The 23,816-nt window shown below is 40.5% G+C and overlaps 1 protein-coding gene across 4 annotated transcripts in view; it reads right to left on the bottom strand.

The window, feature by feature from the left end:
• Positions 1–1,852: 1,852 nt before the first annotated feature.
• Positions 1,853–23,816, bottom strand: part of clec16a (C-type lectin domain containing 16A) — a 53,969-nt gene continuing 32,005 nt past the window's right edge. For 3 of the 4 annotated variants that reach the window (XM_088936620.1, XM_088936621.1, XM_088936624.1), the window contains 5 exons: positions 18,117–18,268; positions 17,797–18,001; positions 16,540–16,707; positions 11,723–11,878; positions 1,853–5,138 (listed from right to left, as the gene is read on the bottom strand). In XM_088936620.1, the coding sequence (XP_088792746.1) occupies positions 4,726–5,138; positions 11,723–11,878; positions 16,540–16,707; positions 17,797–18,001; positions 18,117–18,268 (1,094 nt within the window). In that variant the 3' untranslated portion in view covers positions 1,853–4,725. Of the gene's footprint in view, positions 5,139–7,379; positions 7,495–11,722; positions 11,879–16,539; positions 16,708–17,796; positions 18,002–18,116; positions 18,269–23,816 lie in introns of all 4 variants that reach the window. The other variant, XM_088936623.1, reaches the window with a different exon arrangement.

Raw genomic sequence — 23,816 nt, 5'->3', positions numbered from 1 at the left:
GCTCTGTGAAACTACAGCAAATCCAGACAACCTTCCAGCGAAGCTGAAGAAAATACAAGACAATCATCTGTCAAGTGGTTTCTTCAAAAAAAAGAAGTAGTGCAGTTTCTCTGCCTTTTTCAAGGAAGATCACTTCCCTAATTTCAATAAACCTGAAATGATTTACATCAAGGAAGTGATCGAGGCAGGAACAGTTTCCTATTACCATCAGTAACAGCTACTCACTCAGATGAAAAGAACAAAGTGATATGGAATTTCAATGCGACATCCTGTGATTTTATCCAGTACAAAAGAGTCACCATGCCGGTCACACATAACCAGTCTAACCAATAACAAATCCAAAAAACATGTAGGAATTTGTAAGATTGCATCAATGACTGTTATTGTGTATGCAAATTACATTGCTTAATTTATCAGTGAGATTTAGAAAGGGTATTACTTTCAAATGTAAAATAACCAGGAAAGCACTGTAATAATCCTTGTTCAACAACCTCTGGGTTATGTCCACAACTGTGGTTCCCTTAAACAGAATTGCTACCATTTACCCAATGGGATGAGCCCTACAAAGAGGACCCTATGTCACTGATTACCAGAGGATGAGGGGAATGTAGCAACATCATACCATATGGGAGCAATCCTATTCCAGGGACCTGAGGTTAAGGATAGCTTCTAAATTCCCTTTCAATTGCAAATGATGACCATCTACCCAACAGTAAGTATTCCAAAGCTAACTCACCGCTGAATACAGCACAGCGATGATCCTAGGACTCCAGACCAACGTCCAAGGGCAAGGAGGAGTCAAGGTTTCAGGCAGTGTCGGGGGTGCAGGTTCAGCTATTTGAAATCCTTGGAGCAGCTCCAAGGCCAAAGTCGCACCTCTTCACACCTAACGACTGGATAATCTGGAAGATTAAGAAGATTTGGAAGGATCAGTGCAAATACAAGATAGCCTTGGACCTGCTCTTAACAAAAAAAGAAAAGAAAACATGTATTGGCCGCTAACAAGGCCTAAAACTCACCCGACAACTTGATCAATGTCAATGCCAGCAGAAAAGCATAGTGGGGACAGGAACTTCAGGGGTGTTCAGGAAGAGGCTTGACCAGCTTCACAAGGAGAAAAAGGGACCATATCCTTCTTGGCACCCGAGATAATTCCTCTGCCGGGAAATGGGAATCACGGGATATAAACTCAATCTTCTTGAGACATACCGAGGTGGCCCTGAGATAGACCTTAAGGGTGGAGGGGAACTTACCTTCTCAAATAGCTCTTGTAGAAACCATAGGAGCATGCGCATGGAGCAGGTGACCAGAAAACAGTCACGATCCAGAGACCGGATGTGAAAGATCTGCCTGCCAGTCCCAGTCACAACGGAGTGAGTGCAAAACGCCCAAGTGTTGATCAATATATCTGTCACTGCAATAATAAACCCCAGTCAGTTCAATTTCAGGCCAACCGAGAGCTGTGCCCTCAGCCTGAAGAAGCATATCCCCTCTAGTGGGGAAACTGCCAAGGCCAGTCCACCCACATCAGAACCAGGCTTGTAAACCATGGTCTTCCAAGTTACAAAGCTATAAAGAATGGCTGTGCTTTCTTAGGCATAATCTTTGCCAGGAGCTAGAGAGCTGTTCAGCAATTCCTTTTCATTTTACTGCAAAATCAGAGCTCAAGTTGTTCAAACAAATCACACCGAGCTAACGGATTAGGAACTCTGAAGGATGTCTGAATAAACAAGCATAATCAACAATAACATTTAAGGTGCTCACACAAATCAAATAGCAGGCAGCACTGTAAGTATAACACGAGTATAACAGGAATATAGTTCTTCTAAAATAAATTAAAAATAGTCCCAGACTCACTGAATACAATAATTTATTGTAATTGTCCTTTAACAAGCTTGATTTGTAATGTATTCATAATTACAGACAAAAGGAGTTTAACATTTACAGAACATAAGTACACAAGAAAACACACTAGGTACACTTACTTTGTTGTTAATGCATTTCATTGACCTTTAAATGCAAAAGAAAACATTATATTGTGAAAAAAGTTCCTAAAATAATGGCTTAAGTATTGCTTTAATTTCACTTATTTTAATGGTTCACCCAAACTGCATTTTGTAATTGTCCATAATTAATACCATTCTGACAGTTACGTCAGAAAAATCTGCAGTTCAAGATCAGCTCCGTTTCGAATGAACACAATATAAAAATGCAACCCTTCGTAAGTGTAAATTCATTTCATAACTGATTTGTAGGTCATACTGTTAATTATACAGGAATAGTTAAGAGATAAATGATGACAGCTGTTTTTCTTGTTCACACAGAACATCATCTTTGCATAACCTGACACAAACAATCTGTACTTATTCGCTTATTTCACACAGAATTGCGTTTAAGGTGATATTCCTGAAACCAACAGAAATAAGAGTCTACCAATATCAAAGCTCTTTAATATACACTAAATATAAGTGTTAATCCAGTTTACCTCCTCTGTAGCGCACCATTTGAAAAACGGACTACATAAAATAACTTTTGGCAGATGTTATGATAAATTGTTACCATGGGACTAATAAGCAATGAAGTTGAAGTTTCTTAGTAACTGGATTGCTACATCAAATGCTTAAGGTTTATAGAAATGTTAAAATGTAGACCTGGCAACAGAAGGTCACTAATGTTAATTATGAAATACTAGTGCTTTTCCATTTTTAAGTATACAATACCGGAGTAGTACTGCTTCAAATTTCCCAACAACATAAAACAGCCTAACACAGATTACATAAAGTGTGCCTTAAAAGCATTAATATTAAACTGTATGCACATGGTGGGTTTCCTAAAACGTCAGACAGCAACCCAATGTAGACACTGCACAAATGGTACAATGTGTACAATTTAATCATTCTTTTGAGTTTAACGTTTAGAAATATAACCTCAAAATTCTTCGGAGAATTGAAAACTGAGTCCTTTGGGACTACGATTGGAGAAGGTCTTTCTGTCTGAAATGTGTATGTATACAGTATATATCAAGTGGCACTTTGGTGTCTCCCAACACGTAGACATTCTCCTAATGAAACAACCAAGACAGGATAATCAGGTGTTAGGGAGAAAATATTAACTTCCGCAAATGTTAATGCAATGGAGGGCATGTCTTGCTTTCAATTTTACTGCAGAATGTACTCACTGATACTTTGATGCACAGAATTAGTAGTGCACAAATCCAATGCACATCCAGTACAGTTTTGTGAGCAGAGGGGATACATTTCAAAATTTGTTGGTCTTTCTGATCATTTTGCGCGGAGTACAGCAGTGTCTAGGGTACCTATGCATTGCGGTCTTGTCACAACTCTCTCAAAAAACAAAAGATGTGTGCTTATCAGGAAATCTTTCATGTTTATTTGAGATAGAGGAAAGAAAACAAATTAAGAGGCTTAATATTGTGGCCATTTATCTGGATCTTTAACAATTTAAAAACAAAAATAATTTTGTATCTCGAGTGATAAGAATGAGCAGTTGAAGATGGTCACCAGATGTAACAAGCCAGGCACTCTCAAAATACTAGATTTCTGGGTAACAAAATACAAAGACATTATGAAGAAATACAGCTTTACAAATTCCTTTTCGCAAATCTTGGACTTTGATTCTCAAAGTTCATGTCAGCATCTGCTGATGCTGGAAAGTAGGAGTCACACCACCAGTGGTTGTTATTATTATTATTATTATTATTATTATTACTGCCAATAAGTGAAATAGTAAAACACCTAGAATTGTTACAGTATGCAGCATCTCCCTGGTGAGAACACCTTATAGTTCACAAACATCATTATTTCCATGAAAATGTACCGTGGCAAAAGACAGAGGGTTTAGGTCTAAGGACTGGTCTTGTAGTCATGGGTAATCAAGGATCCATGGTCTATCGCCACTGTTTCTACTGCTGACTTGTGCATCTAATGAGACCTATGAAGTCAAATGAGGTAAAAAGATGAAACAAAGATGTTTTTTTTTTAGTATTTATGTGGTTCTACCAAGAGTTACATTATTGGGCTTTCTGTAAACAAGTGTAATTAGAAAAAACTAAATTTGACCACTCACTGTGTAGACCTCATCATTTTTACTCATGCTGCCTGTACACTATAAGGGAACTAACTAGTGCAAGTCAGCATCATTTCTATTTGTCTATTTCCATGAACTGCTTCTACACATACTTAGTGCTTTTCAGAATGCATCTCATTTGAAATGAGTCCTCTTCATCCGAATTACAGGAATTACTCTGCAATTCTATATGGTCTGTAATGGTACATTCCGCACTTTATCATTTATAACAATGTGCAGGCAAATGTTCTCCCATCTCCACATGACAGGTATGCTTGAAGATGTAAATGTGCTTTCACACACACACACACCAATAAAAATTCACAACATTTTCCTTGGGACAAAAGGTGCACGTGGACTCGGATCCGTTTTGTCTCCCACTACCTGCAAAGCTTTCAAAGGTGCAGACAAAGAATTTTCTTCATGTGCAAGTAGAACACAGCACAAGCCTTCATTGTCTCAAAAGAAAAGTCTCAAGTGAAAAAGCCACAAGGTAAATTCCGAAGCAGACAAGCCACAATGCTGTAGATGTCTCTATCCTTTCTGTAATGTATTTACACGACTGATGTCTATTTACACCTGAAATGGGACACCTTCAACGTCACACGGCCCAGATTGATAAAGGCGCCCAGCAGATTCCTAGTCCTGCAGGTTGTGTTGGCCGTCTACGGGTTCCTGCGTTAGTGCTGCCGCAGTGACTTGGCCTTCCTTCTGCGTTTCAGATGCCGGCTCCTGCTCTCCAGGCCTCTCGGGGAGTTCGGGCTGCGTGGAAGACGGGGTGCTCAGGCCGAGAAGCCGGGGGGGGTCTGCGGGCGGGAGGAGAGTCAGAGATTCCACGCTGAGGGCGTCGGTGTTGTCGTCCGAGATGAGCGAAATGGTGGGCTGGTGGGCTGGGGTCAGGCTGGGGGCAAGGGTGGGGTTAGGGGGCACGTCCAGGTCGGCAGGCCTGCCGTGACCTTTGCCTGGAACAGGAAGTAAAGAACCAGACTCATCGACAAACGCCACTGCATCACGAATAGGAGGCTGGCTTGGCTGATGGACCGTGGGATCATCTGATTGGGAGAAGAAACACAACACAGTAAATTAATTATTTCTCAAGAGGACACGTGACTCTCTATCATTTCTTTTCTTGTGTGGACAGATGAGGTTGATTTTTATCATTGCCCATGCAAATGACTCCAGCGAATCCTGCATTTCTAAATCAGGCTACACTAATATAGCAATGTACTGCACAGGCATACCAAGCCTTTCGTGTAATAAGAACTGAAAATAGCAAATACAATAATCTGTTCTGTAGAAACGAAGAGGAAATGTTTACTTTTGACTGGCTGCTTATGACTAACAGTGTGACGTCTTTAGACATTGGGGAAGGTCTCTCATAATTACTGTACAAGTATTGCTTTGCCAAATAATTTATTTTTGAGGAACAAGACCTTTGTGGTAGAGTCGGCTTCAGGAGGAAAAAAAAAGTGTATTTTTCTGACCATGCTACAATAGACAACATAGAATGTGTCCGAATCGGGAGCAGAAACTGATTATTTCTATCTTGCCTAGTGCAATACCAGGGCAAAGAGAAGACTCAGTGCAGAATGCAGCCTCAACTCCTGTGGGTGGATAATTCTTTATTTAAGTGGGGAAAACAAAAAAAAAGCCAACATGAAACCATTAAACCACACAAATCAACAACAGAAACAGCCTTCATGAATTCAGCCAACAATTTTAAAAGCCATCAGCCATGAGTAATCAGGAGGACATAAATATCACGCTATCAACTTAAACTGGAAAAAAAAGTACTTGAGACATGTCTGCGAAATGTCACAAAAAAAGAATTCCCAAACATATGCAAATTAGGATGGTGGTCCAAATCTGTGAAATTAAGACAAAATTGCAAAAATAAACAATAAAAGTAGCATTAAATCATACATGTGATTAAAAAAATGACAATGAATGAAAACATTCATAACACAGAAAGGAAGACAGGAGAAAGTTTATTTTCTCCCCATCTTAAAATGCAGTTCATTTAAAAGTACTTAGCACATCTGCAAGGGACACTGTGTTATCTTTATGACTTTGGTATTATATGTATTTTCTTTTCCTTAAATCAGGAAGGATTTTTTCAATCCCATACTTAATTTGTATAAACATAGGGAGGTTTTACTTTAAAATAATGTTGTGAAAGATCTATTAAATGTTAATGTAATTGTTCATACTCACAATTTCATTTCTGAGCTGTTTCCTTAATGAGCACCCTGTTAACACTGAGCTCTAGGTCACCTACTGTAGCCAAAAGATTTTGCAATACTGATTAGGTTTTAAAGGACGAAGTACACTTGAAAACGCTCTTTTGTGTTTGATTGGGATTTGGGTTTTACAAAACTAGTTTAGTAATTAATAACAGGAACATATACGAGTTGGAATTGTGGGATACTCACGTCATTCTATTTACTATGCCAAAGGGAATTAAACCTACTAATTTAGGAATAACTGCACAAATCAAAAGGTAACCAATACAAATGTTAGTCTATGATTGTGCCAATATATTAAAAACTAAAAGATGCTTAAACTTGTCATTCAACCATGCTGATGTTTAAAAGCAGAAAAGGAGCCTCTGCTTATACGTTCTGATGACAGGAAATATTAAAGCTTTTATGACAGAGTTCTGGAGCCTCTAAAACAGGAGAACTCCTCACTCGGAGGGCAGGTTCACCCTTTCCAAACGTCAGATTTGAGCCTGGGTCAGGTCAGATTCTCCAAATGGTGCCACAATATTAACAAATGCCACTGGGTAAGATGGCATCACAAGGCCTGGGCTCTCCTGACTTTCTGGCAAGCAGCAACTGTGACATGTTGGGCACCAGCAAGCCCATGGTGACCTAAGAGAAAAGCGACACTAAGGCTCTGCGGAGTCTGCAAAGTGTCAATGAATGGTGCTTGAAGCCAGTGTCTGGAAAGAGCTGTCGCGTTCTCTACCGTATGGCACAGGAGTGCTTGCTGGAAAGCTAAGACAGCTTCAACTGGAGATACCAAAGTGAGTTGGTATTTACAAAAACTGATTTCAGAAACAAAACCTGAATTTTATATTTTAGAACCTGCCTTGTGATCATCAAAGGATGTTCTGAGGCCTTCTTTATTTGGCAAAGCCCCCTCTGAATTTTGAGGTGGTGGAACATAAAAATAATAAAGTGATACGTTTAAATAAGAAAAGGTGATTCTAAGTGCAAGTAGAGATGGAAACCATAATAAAAGGAAAAGTCTCAATTGCCTTCCTTTGTGAATCTCACAGAAGGACCTGCCTGGGTTTGATTTGCCTTGGTGCCTGCTGCTCGAAGACCTAAACCCAGTGTCCACCGCGACTCTCAGCCTCGGAAAGACTAAACACTCTCCGCCGTCCTTTCCTGCCAGACCTGACTAGAGGAGAACAGAGGGACAGATCACACAGCAGGCTAGACAATGAGAGACAGAAGAATGATGCGCAGTGATGAGAGTCAACAAAGGAGATCAGCACAGAGACAGTCAGGACCAGCCCACGCTGCTACGTGACAGACTGAAGACACAGGGCTCTAACTGCTGGTAGTCTGATATTTTCCCAAAGGCCCAGCCTGAATACAAAAACACACAAATCATCCCCATTAGCAGTGTGTCTTAATGGAATCGTTTGGAACGTTGCCTTCAAAGGGCGATGCAATTTAGAAAATTAAAAACCTTTTAAAAAAAGTAGAACCACCAATTATTTATTATATATCTTACATCTACCCATTTTGGAATCACAGATCGTTTAAGTGCCCAATATACAGTAAGGAAGTGTAGCATACATGGAGAACACAGGTCAGCCAAGCTCATCCATTGAGCCATTTATCCTGTTACACGCCGCCAGTATGGCAGAGATCATACTGTTCAACCGGGGCTCCAATCAAGCACCTTAACCGGCTGAGCTACGCGGGAGCTCCACTAAGTAAAAAAATATTCATTTGTTATTCCAAATGAAAGTTCTTACTGATTTTTTATGGGTGGCAGAAAAAATAATGGGCCATTTAAAAATATTAGAGAGGAAACCAAAATTTCCCCCTACCAGCACCTAGAAAAGACACAAGTGAGAGAAGTACAAAACAAGAAGGTAAATTCATAGACATCTCGCCGTCTGCAAAATGATGAACAGCAGAAATATATCAGATAATATGATTCTGCTGAGAAATGCTGTTGTGTTTTTGGGACAGATGAAAGAATGAAAATGACAAGCTCCAAGCATCAAGGGCAGAGGAGTTTTTACTATGAGTGAAATGGCAATAAACGGTTTTAATTAATATTGAGATTTGCTTCTCTGAATCAACTAATGTATCTGCAGTAAATCTGTATCTGAATCAGTACTGTAAGAAAAAAAAAACTGACTTTTTAGGCTTCATTTCCAATGTTTCCTCCATGACAGTGCACATCACATTTACCAAACTTGCCAAATTTAGGCTGTCACACATCTGTGCAAAGCTGACAATAATGTGGAAGTAAATAACAGATTACAGGATGTACGTACAGCTCAATTTTAATCATTTCTTCTCATCGAGCCAACTGCATGGTTTATCTGGGAAAAGCGAGTTGGAGAAGAAAACTGTGTGGTAAATTCTACTCGACTGCACCACAGCATTATCCTGCAAAACCCGCGGCCATCCTGCTTTCAGACAAGTTACTAGTATTTTCTCATTAAGTTGGATTTTAAGTTGTGTTGTTTGGGGGTGATGAAAGAAGCGAGATGGGTTTGTGTTTTTTCCAAAGCACAACAGAGGTCTGAAATGATGATTAATAATAATAATTGCTTACACTTATGTAGTGTAGCTTTTCTGAACACTCCACTTAAAGCACTTTACAGGTTAATGGGGACTCTTCTCCACCACCACCAGTGTGCAGCCCAACCTGGATGATGTGATGGCAGCCACAGTTTGATAAAACGCTCACCACACATCAGTGGGGAGGAGAGCAGAGTGATGAAGCCAGTTCATAGATGGGGATTATTAGGAGGCCATGATTGGTAAAGGACACCAGGGGACACCAGGACACCAGGGTTATACCCCAACTCTTTTCAAGAAACACCCTGGGATTTTTAATGACCACAATGAGTCAGGACCTCGGTTTTACATCTCACCCGATGGACGGCACCTTTTACAGTATAATGTCCCTGTCACTATATTGGGGCATTAGGACCCACATGGACCGCAGGGTGAGCTCCTCCTGCTGGCCCCACTAACACCTCAGCAGCAACCTTAGTTTTTCCAGGAGGTCTCCCATCCAGGAACTGACCAGGCTCAAACCTGCTGAGCTTCAGCTGCTTTATTTCAAAGGCAATATTAGTGCCTCGCCTCCTTAAGAACAGAAAACGTCTAGCAAGAGGTATCCTCTCGATCACACTTCTCTGGTCCAGGGAAAGGAGCTGCAAATGTGAAAGTTACAGGGAAAAAAAAAAACTGAGGTATAAACTTCAAGCTTTAAAGAGACAGTACAGCAGGTATAGGAAATTATACTTCTGTTAACGCAAAGGAAAAGGCTAAAGAAAGTTAGGGTCTTTCCAAAACCATTTCCACGCAATCAGCCTCTTAGTACTGCTCTGAAAATGAAGGCATGTCTATTCCCCTCCTCAAATAATCACAATAAAATACAGTAAAAGCATAACAACTCCCACAGAGATGGATAGAAAGCTTGCTGGATTCATCCCACCCCACACAAGTTTTCTTATCATACCTTACATAGGATAATAAAGGGTGACCACTGTTTGATAAAGGTTTTGTTTTACTTTTTTATACTATACCTTTGCGAGACATTATTGGCTAGTTTCCGACTGCCAAACAAAAAGATCAAAATGTGATTATTAACTTACAGTAAAATAATATAATAACCAAACAATTTTTTTTCGGATACAGCTTTTTTTTTACCTGAACTTTTCACCTTTTCAGGGTTCAAGTGAGGCTAGTGGAGTTCTTTGGAAAACCCGAGATGAGCTACAAATATACACCCGAACCCCAAGCTGAAAGCACTGCCTTCACACAACCTAAGAGCAGGAAACAGTGCTGAGTGCTGCTGTCCAACTGTAGGGCTGTGGAAAACAGGTAAACTGATCCTCCAGACCCTTTCAAGCGCATTCAGCAACTACAAAGTGTTCCAAAAGACTGTTCTGTAAATGAACAGACAAGCACACTTCTTAAAATTTGCACTAGACTTGAACTAAATGACAAGAGCTTACAAAACCGGGCAATGGTTTCTAATTTCAGGAATACTGAGGTCTTTAACCATCAGAAAAGTTAACTGGAAATGGAAAGAAAACACACTTAGATTGGAGCTGCCAGAAGAGACGCTTTCAAGATTTTGGCACATTCAAAAACACCAGCTGGTATAGCTCAAGCTGATCCTCAGAAGATGGATTATGAAAGAATGGGACTAAAACATGTTAGGGCCAAGCAGAGAAATAAGGGCTTTTCATTTTTTTTTAAAAAAACTACAGGAATAACTTAACGAAAACAGAAGGGAAGGCGACACCCCTGAGTGGTGGCAGCTATTTTCAAACAGTTGCCTGAACATGTTTTTCCAGCCCTGTCCTGTAACATTCTTGTGCATTAGCAGGCCAGGCCTCAATCCAGACACAAGTACTTTGACATACATGCAGGCTGGGCTTTGAATGCGAGAGAGGCACTTGGAAATGCTTAAGCGTCATGCTTTGGTGAGGCCTGTTGCTTTACAGGAGTTAAATTCCACGCTGTAAAAGATCCACACTCATACAATACACAGTGAAAACACTTCTACGCCAAAGAAGAATGAATCAATAAACAGCAAAGACCTAAGAGCAAGAAAAACAAATATACAAGGCAAATTCTGCTGCTTTCACATTACTTAATCCTAGTCGTCCTTATGAATCCCAGCACACAAAGATGTAAAGTTGCACACATGAAGCAAGCAATTCAAAACATGAAATTATGAAAATATTTGAGTCCTTCTCCAAGTCTTATTTCCGTTACATTTCCGCAAATCTTAAAATATGGTGTTGAGAACACAGCTAGCAGAAGCATGAGTAGGTGCCGTCAGTGGCAAAGTGTTGCAGAGCAGAGGTCCAGGCAGTATATACAAATGATGGAAGTGAGGCGTGGGGTGGGTGCTGGAGCACATGTAGATACAGAGTGAGGCGTGGGGTGGGTGCTGGAGCACATGTAGATACAGTGTGAGGCGTGGGGTGGGTGCTGGAGCACATGTAGATACAGAGTGAGGCGTGGGGTGGGTGCTGGAGCACATGTAGATACAGAGTGAGGCGTGGGGTGTGTGCTGGAGCACAAGTACGTACAGAGTGAGGCGTGGGGTGTGTGCTGAAGCACAAGTACGTACAGAGTGAGGCGTGGGGTGTGTGCTGAAGCACATGTACGTACAGAGTGAGGCGTGGGGTGTGTGCTGGAGCACATGTAGATACAGAGTGAGGCGTGGGGTGTGTGCTGGAGCACATGTAGATACAGAGTGAGGCGTGGGGTGTGTGCTGGAGCACATGTAGATACAGAGTGAGGCGTGGGGTGTGTGCTGGAGCACATGTAGATACAGAGTGAGGCGTGGGGTGTGTGCTGGAGCACAAACGGGTGCAGAGAGAGATGTGGGGTGTGTGCTGGAGCACAATTACCTGAGGGACTCTGGGCCGCAGAAGGGGTGGAAATGCTGCTGGCAGTGACAGAGTCACAGCGCCCTGTGCTTCCACTGCCACTGGCGCTGGAAGGGGGCGAGGGAGAGGACAGAGGAGATGGGCTGTGCTGGTTGATACACTGGGCCACCGCGAACCCTGAAACACACAACAAGCTTATTATTTTGATACCACACCTGAAGAAGGCTCCACGGCCGAAACACTGTGTTTTCTTTCTTCTTTTTTCAGCATGGAATAAACTTGTTCCTTTGCAGCCTACACATGCTGACGCAGCTACCACCTGAATTATTTTGATTATATTGCACAGTTTAAAATTGTTCTAGCTTGCCTGAAGAGGGTAATAAAATAAAAATATTTCAGCCACTACCACCTAACTCTCTATTTTTAAGGTACAAATTTGATCAAGAAATGCTTAATTAGTACATGATACACTAGATAGTGGACGTCTTGGACATTTTCACAATTTGTGGCTTTAAAGCATGCAGTCCTGACACTTTGATTCATTATATACAAAAAGTATTCCATATATTCAAAGCAAAAAAAGGAAAGAAGTAAAACAAAAATATTCATATGAAAGCAAAATGGAAAAATCATAATTGCTCGCAGAAAGTGAAAGTCCTCGAGTCCCTCAAACTTCTGACTTGACTCCTTTTGAGAATCGCTGGGAAGTGAAAATTGCTGTCCATAAGCAATCCCCAAGCAAGACGAGAAAGCTTCAGTAAATGTGTCGGGAAAGGGGCAAAACTGGCACAAAACCACTGGGCAAATGTGAGACTGACGCAAAATGCCTTCAGACTATAATTGATGCCAAAGGTGCCTCCATCAAATATTGAGTTCCCAGGTCTGAATATGTGTTCAGTCAATATTTTTTCTTTTTTTTTTTCCTTTAGTTTTTACTGACAATTACAGCAAATCTTAAGAAGTCTTCAGTTTGAACATCTGCCTGTATGTTTGAGACAGTCTGTCAACCGTCTACAAAATTCACTACAAACTGGGCTGCTTTCTGACTCGGACAATGCCATTAGGCACGCATTTACTGAGAAGTTTACGACTGGAGAAAGGATATGTTTCACAGTCATTACAATGGCATTTAAGCATTCTGTCGCGATCTTTTGGAATGGACTCTTCCTACATGCACCGTCTGAAACCCGACTGAAAGGCGTAGGATAATTTCTGAATTTCTACACATGGCAGATGTCCAACACATTTCTCAGAACCCAGCGAGTGTTACCTAAATTTTTTTTTAAAGAAGGAAAACCCAAAAGACAAACGAAAGCTACGAATTAGTCAAAGAATTCCCCTGTTAAATATTCTCTTTAACAACAGAGAGAATCCAGTCACAGATCATGTGAAAGTGATCTGGTCAGTGTGGCCACCTTCCTGCCACTTTCACTCATAAACACGCAGGCTTTCAGGCAGGCAGCTTTTACAGGCTGCGAGTGCTGTGCCTCCCCTGATCTTCAGTATCATTTCCTTCTACCAGTCTGTCTGAGTAACAGAAGGCTTGTTTTACTGCTCACATACAGTTCTATAGTTTAATTTAGAAATTTATGTCAGCTGCCTCTTTCTGTAAAGAAATATTCCATATTCCTTACACCGTATAGGTATAGATTTGCAAAGGAAAATGGCTAGATACAACTGCAGCTAGAAAACCGAAAATGCACAGACGAAAGCAATTTTGTTAGGCTGTAACAAGACAAAGCACGTTTCATAAAAGTCAACGACGGACCTAATTACACAGCTAAAAACAGAACAAAAGTAAAAAGTATTTTGAGTCGACACGTGCAAGTTTTGTCTTGCTTTCCACAATGGGAGGCGAGTGCCTTATTCCAACTTGCTAAGATTCTCAAACTAAAAATAATCTTCTTCATTACTTCTTATGGCATTCAATCCTCTAAATTACAGGAGTGCAGATCTCCGCAGAAAGTGTTATATAATTGATTAGCAAATATATGAAACGCTTTAATAAAATTTAAAAAAGTAGCCCTCACTAGTGTAGATGGATGTGGTGGATCATGAAAATTATTGGTGCTACACATGGACACACATTTTACAAGATGTTTCTCTGCATAGCTAGTGATGATAAAAATCACTATAAATAAATACAATTAGCACAGAATGTGCAGGTCCTGCTGTCAAAGTGAAGGTGCCAGCTGCCACCTTTTATTACTTGGCAGTCTCCAAACAACAGATGCGAAGATTTAAAGATGCAAACTGTACATGTTTCGACATAAAATGGAAACGGAGCCGAGATCTGAAAAAAAAAAAATGTCTTCATAAAAAAATGGGAGAAATCCAGACTATCATCTGCCTAGGCTTGCTTATGTTCAGGTTTTTATTCACTACAGAAGATAATTTCAGAATCAGAAAAACTGCAGAGTAATATGCCACTTCATCTATACAAATGGTAAAATAATTTAGCAAACCATCTGAGGACTGAAACAAATCTGAGCTGCACAAGGTAAGCCAATTCATTTTATCAGGCCAGACATTTTTTTACAAAATGGCCAAAAACACAGGGACATCCAGTATAAACCACTGGATGGAGCCAAGCTTTCTGTGAACATAAATCTGGCCTATACAGATGGAAATACTTGTTCACTTTCCTATACTTTTCTGGATACCATTAAATGTTTCAGAGATACTTTTCTGGATCAAACTGGTCTTGGTGTGGAGACGTGATGTAGCACTTCAAGATGAAACCCTTCATGATTAAGAAAGTTGTCCCGTTTTCACAATTCCTGGGACGAAAAGCTGAAGGGATTTCTGAGTATTATGAGCAGAGTTGGGCTTTCAGTTCTTTTTGACTGCAACAGTGTTTTGGAAGAAATTGTAAAGATTTTGTTACAACATGCAGAACTGGTGTAGAGACACGCTTGCTGCTTCATGTTCTAGTCTGTGAAGTCTCATTTATAAAAAAAAAATTGCATACATATTTCAAATGTTCTTGTCTAACAAGGTGCAGATGTTATATTTACTCACACTTCTGCATACCAGCTAATATAAATTCCTTTTTACTGTAAAATCATCCTTAAGAGGAAGCAGTACTCATCCAGATACCCACGTTTTTGCTTTGTTTAAAAAAAAACTTCAAAAAAAGAAACGGAACATGAAATTATTCTGATTGTTGTTTTATTTTATATTCATGTTTCATAATTATGAGACAGTGTAATGAACAAGCAATTATGAATCACTGATCCCAGTAAAGAAGCAATGAGACTGATACTGAGCAGAGTGCAGTTATTAGGTTGTGGCAAAAGCTCAGCCTGACAATGTCAATGTGGGAGAGATTACAAGTGCTGTTTAGACTGATGGGTCTTGATGCTTGATGTTCAGACTGATGCTGAATTCCAGGGACCGAACAGTGCCGATTGCCACTGCACTCTGCAGGCATCCTGTTCAGCTGGGCTCGACTCTTTTTTGTTTGTACCAATATCATTCTTCGACCAATGTTCCTGAAGTGAAATATCTTTGAAAAGGATAACAAAATGAGACCAATATAACCCCACAGATCTCTATGGGGCAGCCTATTGATTAAAGGGCTCAGCTTTGAAAGATCTCTCCTACATTTCTGGGTAATTTAGTGAGCTGGATCTATAGATCTAGAAGATCTGCTCCTGCTGGCAGCATTTCCTGGCATGTGATTCTCAACGTGGGCACTCATTTCTGCTATTCTTTTTCTCAGGATCAGGCTAATTAGTCAACTACACTTCTGAAATCACAGCCTCCTCCCCCTCTATACTAGTCAACAAAAGAAGCCAGTGCCTACTCAACTATCCTACGTAATAATCATCGCCAATCTCCAATCATACAGCTACAGTCAATACAGAAAACAATGATTCATATATTTCTCTTATATACAGTATTCATATTTCTCTGAATGGAAAAGTCACAACCATAACTACTGAATGCCTTTTAGCACTGTCAGGTAAAAAGCACTTACATTGCGTTAGACATCCACACCAGCATGTTCTTTGATGCACACAAACAGTTTTACATGAATACCACAATCAGGATTGGGAAAATTGAGAAATGAATACTCGCTACAAGAACAGCACAGTCATTCACCCCTGTACGTGGGGGGGAAAAAAACAGCAAGAATACCGCTTGGTGGGTGAAAACGAGCACAGAATTTATCGCGCTTTATTAAAATGTTAAATCTTTGTTTGCAAAGCAGACAAGTATCCACAATCGTTAATAACCACCATGCTGGAGAAACTGTTCCGCTTCCCATTTAAAAGACAGTCAGGGGTTCGTCCCAGAATTTCAAAGAAATGTTTTTGGATTTCCCACGCATGGGAGCTGCTCGGAACTAAACTAGAACAGCCCATAAAAACTTTCTGTTGTTGGTCACGCTTCCCTGTGATGATCAGACTGGCGAGTAGGGAAGAGGAAGATGTGAGTGATTCTGGAATGCCGGCAAAGATCATTTCTTGTAATCCAACTGGTTCCTTAGTTCCATAACAAGCGCTCCTATATGACACAGTAGAGAATTCCACGGTAGCCCTCGTGTCCAAGACGTCGGTCTAATCATATAGAGGAATCCTACTCCGTTGGGCCCCTGAGCAACCCCAACTGCTCCAGGGGCGCCGTACAATCGCTGACCCAGCGCTCTGACCCCAAGCTTCTCTCCCTGTCTCATGGAGAGCAAGCTGGGGTATGCGTAAAGGTAATTCCTAATGCAAGAAATTGTAAAGGGTTAATAAAGTGATGTTATAATTATTATTATTATTATTATAATAATAATATAGAAAACGTCTGTGCCCGGTCAGAGTTCAGAAGAGCGAGGGGTTTGTTACCTGGCACCTTGTCGACGGAGGCGAAGACGGAGCGCTGCACCGTGGAGTCGCTCAGGCCTCGCCGGGCCTGGTCATAGAAGCGGAAGGGCAGGGGCTGGGCGGTGGCGGCCGAGCTCTGGCCAAAGCCCAGGATGTCCGACGAGGGCTGGATGGGGAGGTCCAACAGGGCTGGCAGAGAGAGACAGAGAGAGAGGGATATGTTTGCAGTATATGCAAATATCTTATGTAGATTTTATTAGATTTTTTTGTTTCGTTTCATGTTCATCTTATTTTTATTTGCTTTGGCAACACTGATTGCACCCATCGGTCATGCTAATAAAGCACCTTGAATTGAATTGAGAGAGAGAGAGAGAGAGAGAGAGAGAGAGAGAGAGAGAGAGAGAGAGAGGATGGCAATAGCACCTCCTGGACAAAGCACCTCATAGTAAGCTCAAGTGTGGTCTGACACAAGGTTCTGTGCTGCAGGGAGGAAGAGAGAGTTGCGATTCTAAGGTCGCCATCAGCGTAACATCACCCATCTCTTATTTTTCGTGGCTTACCATCAGTACATAGATTGTGGATGTGACCAAGTACTGCTCTTTAAGGACTAAACTTTTATTTCTGTGAGTGGTGTGTATGGCTGTATTGTGTCTTTAGAAACTACAGTCAGTTATGTGTAGTGGAATCACAACTGTCTGTAGTTTGTTTAGCCACATAGCAATAGAGTTACATTGCATAATGCTACACTTGACTGATGTTTGCATTCTTTAAGCTAGCCTTTTGTCAAGCTGACTTTTGTTTGCTTCTCCTGCTTGCAGAATTGCTTAGTTAGGTAATGACGGAGCCATCTGACTCATGGCATACAGGCAGTTGCAACACTCCCTGCATAATAGCCACATACTCAGGACTGGCACCTTCCCAGGTAACAGTCCGTCATGCAAGCAAGCTCAGCTTACCTGAATGGAATAAAACTCTTCTACTGGGGAACAGACTCTTTGTTTGGAAATGTTTATCATGACGAAAGAGAAGTTAAAAGCGATCAATCCCGCACAAGGGGAAGATCTTGAATTTACACTTTTATTGTGTCTTGGCAACGTGCTTAAAACATCTCGAAATTTGTAATGCCATTGACAGGTTCACTTCTATAGGGACTGGCACGGAATTGTAAATGTGGAACCAAGTGACAAATGTGACCACTACATACTGCAAGTGCATAACTTTTTTTTTTTAGTTTAATGTCATAGAAAAGAGACACAAGCAGCCATGCTTCTGACTTACCAGCTATTCTCTGCATTTTCATGCGCCGGGCCTGGATTCTGCCCTTGGCAAGCCTCTGTTTGGCAATGATGCAGCGGATGTGGTCGGCAAAGATGAAATTAGCTTGCAGGATGGGAAAGGGCTTTGCATGGGGATTGGAGGTGGGTTTGTGGATAATGATGCTGAGAGCTCGGCTGTCATCCTCAACCCCTGACACCTGCATGTCCTGTTGGGCAAGAGAGGCGATGGGTGACCGAGACAGAAAAACCTTACATTCAAATGATTATATTGCTGTATTAAATCAGATCAACCCGATTAGGAGTTAAAGCGTGTAATACAACCTGCAGCAGGCCAGCAAACTTCACCACTCCCCACCCCAGACGCTTAGTTTCAGGTTCCACAAGACTCATCTGGTACACATCCACTGCCAGGAAACGCTGCACTTGAGCACCGTCCTTCGTCACAACCATACAGGCAATCAGGTCACTGTTATCTGCAGAAAACACAACACTGTCTGTATTGATGTGCTGCGACTTTGACAACACACACAAGGGATTGCAGACGATTTCCAGAAGAACAACAGAGGGGGGAAGAAGAGATTTTAAAGAAAACCCAAGCTCGCCCTATTTAAAATGCATCTATAAAATCTAAAATTTCCATTCTTCCCAAAAAAGGACTGGCAGAGAACCAAGTATTAAATCTTCACTCCTCTGGCAACAATACAGGCCTATTAATATCCATAACACTGTCTCCCCAAGGCAACACATAGCAAATGTGCAAGCATACATTTCTAGCTGATCATTGGCAAGCAGGTGCAGGAATGTGAATTTGTTCCTGTATTACACATATAATTAAATAACTCATTAGGAGTGTTCTGTACACACTGTACTGCACACAAATTAGTTTAGTTTTGAACCGCACGTTGCTATCCACAGAATCACGATTTCTACAGCACTAACCATACTTCCTAGTAAACTTAATGGGTTTTGGCCAATACTTTTGTCAGAATTGTGCAATGCAGAACATCACACTTTCCCCCTCTAAATGTCAATATTTAAAATTAGCAAAAACATACACAGTGAACCCCCCCCTTTCAAAATGTGGGAAGAATAGCAAATACCTTATGACATACCGCACACAAAAGTTACTATCAGGCTAGCACGATGTCTTATTACAAAACATTCCTCTTTAGATGTCATCAAGACATTCAATATTCGAGATAAGCACATGGTAAACACCTCAGCTTTTGAACAGATGCCAAAGCTACTTATGGGGAGTTTACAGAACACTCCACTGAGTCATTTTACTCTGAGCCTTTCACGTCAAGCTCACCCGAAAATTACAGTCAATACTGGCATCCCACAGTAATGGGGCTGGCCTTAACTCGTCTTGCACCAGAATTCAGCAACAAAATAACCTTTCTGAACAGCCATTCAAGCAGTCTAAAACTACCGAATCACTGAGGTCAACTTCAGCACCTAATAAACTTCTGACACCAGAATGCAGTTTCACTTTCAAATAACTGGCAAATACAAGGCACCAGTCTTTATAAAAGGAAATTTAAAACCTCACTTCAATTTTGAGGTCAAAACCTTCTTGCTGAAAACAGGGTCTAATGAATAGCATTTATGTTCCACACAATAACTTATTATACAGGTCTGACAGCTACAGATCGACAAGAGTCACAATACTCCAGTGATAAACATTTTGCCATTCCTGTAGATTGCACAGTTTTTAAGAGGTCAACAGTGAGGTTACCAACAAGATTCTTCTCACCATAACTAAATAGGCAAATAGAGTGCCTTCAGAAAGCACTCACCTTTGGATTGTTTTCACATTTTGCTATGTTGCAAACAGAAATGCATTTACTGTGCATGGAATTTTGTCATTGATCTACACAACTCACTTTATAACGTCAACATGGAATGAACGTTATGGAAAAGTTTTACGGGTAATTTAAAAAAAACCCACTGAAATGCCTTGATTTGAAAAAATATTCACCCGCTGTGCTATGGCACCCTATATGGAGGCTACACGCATATCATTTCTTTGCGAGATCACAGTATACTTGAATGGAGTTCGACTGAAACAAAAAGAGCAGAAACTCTACCATGAGGACCAAGGAGCTTTCTGTATAACTCTGAGACAGATTTGTGAAGAATTACAGATCTGGGGAGGTGTATAAAACATGTAGGGCGCTGAAAGCTCCCAGGAGTAATAACATCCATCATTAGGAAATGGAATGAATGGAGAACTACCCAGACTCTTCATAGAGCAGGCCACCCTCCCAAACTGAGCAATAAGGGAGGAAGGACTTTGGTTAGAACTGACCGAGAATCCAATGGCCACCCTGACAGAACTTTCAAGCTCCATTGCTGAGATGAGAGAACATGTCCAGAGGACAACAATCTCTAAAGCACAACACAGATTTAATCTCTATGGGAGAGTGGAAAGATGGATGCTATGCCTGAGTAAACGCCACACGCAGCAACAGCATGCCTGTTTTTTTTTTGCAACAGGGCACGTGACACACCCTGTGACCATGAGGCAAAGGATTCTGTAGCTGTAATGCACTAGAAAACAAAAACCAAACTCATTGGCATGAATGAAAAGTACTATGCCTGGTGCAAACTGAGCACAGCTCATCAACCGTGTGACAGTCTCCACGATGAAGCACGGTGGCGGCAACATCATCTTAAGGGGACGCTTTTCAGCGGCAGGGACTGGGTCACTTGTCAGGACAGAGAGAACAATGAATGGAGACAAATACAAGCAAATTCTCATGGACACCCTGCCTCTGCCAGCAAAAAAAACTCAGACTGGGGCGAAGATTTGTAGAATCGAAGTTGTAATTGTTGCAAAAGGTGCTTCTATAAAGTACCGACTAGGTGAATGGTTCTGTTAACGGGTTATTTTCATTTTTCCTGTTTCATAAATTTTTGTTATTCAATAAAAATATTTTTCGCTCTTTATATTGTTCTGTGTGTGGTGTGAATAGCACAATAGTTACAGTCATACAGTCCGCCTTAAATAAGGGACCTGAGAATGTAGAACTGGGTGCTTAAAAATCTGGTCTTGATGAGAAGTGAATTACCCGTCAATACATTAACAATAGCTCTATTGCTTCCAGTTAAGGAAAAAAATGACAACATGTTTAGGCGCAAGTTCAATTATAGTTCAAATAAAGGAACTGAAGAATACCGCACAGTCTACAGTCTCATAATGTAACCGTTCTTGTAAATCACTGTCGTCAGTGTCAACTCATTCTAAATCTTAAGGACAACAAGCTCTTGTGAAAACCAGGAAACAAAAATACAGTCTATTTCACAATCACAAAACAGCGTCTATTTGTAAAGGAACCTTACTCTTTTAAGTCGCTGTTCCTTCAGAGAAACAGAATAAGAACGTCAAGACTTCTCGTTTCACTTTTCATCGGTTTTTTTCTCAGCTTGAAAACTGGAGCATGACGGTTCCCAAGAAACACAAGAAAAAATGAAACCCAGGCAGCCTGAGCAGCCACCCCAGCAAAGAAATATATCACTTTCAGAGAGCAATGAAGGGAAACAGGGGATGGCTACAGTGGTGGTTCAGACGCTTGAGAATGCTTCAGAGGACTGTCTGAACTTCATTTTCGTTCTCGGAAGTAATTTCACTTGTGAGAAATCTGGGAGAAGCCGGGTTTGTTATACTTCTTATTTCCTTAACATGCCGTTCAACAGGATGAACAGGAGAGGCAACGGCAGACTCTTGCTGGACACGGATATCAAGACTGGCTTTCACCAAACCATGAGCACCTGGGTTTGGTTATATCCAATTCGTTCCAAATCTCTCACACCAGAACCCAACGATCCCCAAACGCCATCTTCTCCAGTAAGACAATGTACTGTCACGCTGTTGGAAGTTTGTTCAGCCCCTCGCTTTCTGTTCTCAGCCTTTAACTTATCTGCACTGCAGTAATTGTTATTGAGGTTTTCAAAATTAGTACCTTTTCTCACCTCTACTGAAAAATCAGTTTCCTGAACCTTACTTTGGTTCAGGCTAAAGAAATTTTACATAGTAAATATTTTATATAATTAAAGAATAGATAATTAAATCTACGCATATAACACATCCTTCATAGTTTAAGCTAACCTATTTTTTTTTTACTATAAAACAATTCCTTATTTTACCATTATTCATTTAATATTTTGCCAAGGTTATCCCAAGCCATAATTAGCAATCCCTTTTTGTACAGCATCACGGAGAACAAAACCATTGCTCAAAATGGCACTCTAAAGCAAACTGTTGCCCTGTTGTCAAAAATGTGTCACTGTTATTAAGCCAATTAACGGTTTAAGGAAAGAGGACAAATGCTTTCTGAACACCACCTGGTACCTTCACAAACCCAGTGAACTCTCAGTTCTGCAGCAGCCCACAGATACCCTAATGGCTTGTGGTTACACAGACCACGTAAACAGTTTCCATAGTTACTGATGACACTACAGCGTTTGTCAGACTTTTCTCCATGAATGGCAAATAGGGTCATTCGAGACCACTCCTGTAGATTAATAATTTTCCACAAAACACAAAAAAATGTGATTCACCAATACTATTAGAAATACAGGAAATTAATTTGGTAAGAAAACCTAAAAACTATAGTTTTGAGTGTTATGCAGGACAAGAAGGAAATACAACAATAACAGCCCAAAAGACAAGTCAGAGATGGACCTTAAATATCTCTCACACAACCACAACTGATCTTGCTTTCTAACTTGGGATCCTTAGCATACTATCATGTCGATATCGTGGCTGAGGTAGTAGAGACGTGGTTATGCAGTTATCCATTTATCTTCAATGAATAAATGTGTATTATACAAAGACAGCTTCCAAAGTTCTAGAACCCTGTAAGTTACCTCTGAACAAAATGGACCATACACAATCCTACAGCAACTAAGACACAAATGCAACTGTTAAAAACAATGCCCAAACCTCTTAAGAGGTAACTGTACTACAATCTCAATGCTTTGGGTAGAAAACTGTAAATGGTTAATGGTAAAGCACCATGATTTTCAAGCAGGTAACTGGGTCAAGTTAAAAGTAAAGGTTTATTCCATGCTGAAAAGAAAACGGACAACATTCCGGCAACATTTCACTTTTATAATATCAGAAAACCATACCATGTTAACTTTAAACCGATATGAAAACACACACGGTTACTGATCATAACCTTGTTTAACAATGAGAAAAGCTATACTGCAGTGGACCTGCTATGTAAAGCCACCAGGTTTATTCTTTTTTTTCTCTTTAAATATTTTTTTTTACTTCAAAGTATAGCTACAGATGGAACAAACATCACTGACAACCACAAAAGGTAGGGACACTACCAATAATCACAGAATCCATGACACCTGTCACCATGAGGGAATCCCAGTCCAAGATACAATACCAGAGCCTTTCTTCACAGACTAATTATACTCATTACTGTGGGAATGCTTCTCCAAGCTGTTTGGAATGAAGGTACTGTACTTTGGGGTTCTATACATAAAGGATTCAATGCAGATGTATTACTGTACCGGACCCAATTAAAAAAAACAAAACATTTGCATACTAAAACCGCCAACATCATTGCATTGTGAGAAGAGATTTTATGCGAAAAGTCCCTGTGTGCAATGCACTGTGCTAACTTGCATGTTTTTTTAAAGTACAGCCAGGTTGCGTCCCGAATCTTTAACACTAGAACTGTTATGATGAGGTTAGAACATCAGACTAGAGCAAATCTCTAATTTGCGCCATGTTACATCTGATTACATGATCTGTCTCAAAACCAACAAGATTTCTTTCTTCTTGAAACATGACTGTGGGGAATCACACTTTCATGTAAAGCCTGTGATGAAATTCAAAAATACTGATTAGAGCAGGATGAAGTAATTCTGCAGTAATAAGACTAAAAGCTGTTCATTTAGAGACCATTAGAGAAGCATAGCCAAACCACACATTCAGTGAGATACGTCGTCTCAGATTATTAGTATAAAATTATTCCTTTATAATGACAGTATTGATAT

The sequence above is a fragment of the Atractosteus spatula genome, chromosome 18 (assembly GCF_055471065.1).
Source record: "Atractosteus spatula isolate fAtrSpa1 chromosome 18, fAtrSpa1.hap1, whole genome shotgun sequence".
NCBI lineage: Eukaryota > Metazoa > Chordata > Actinopteri > Semionotiformes > Lepisosteidae > Atractosteus > Atractosteus spatula.
Note: the sequence above shows the minus strand (reverse complement) of the source record. Positions and strands in the feature narration are given on the sequence as shown.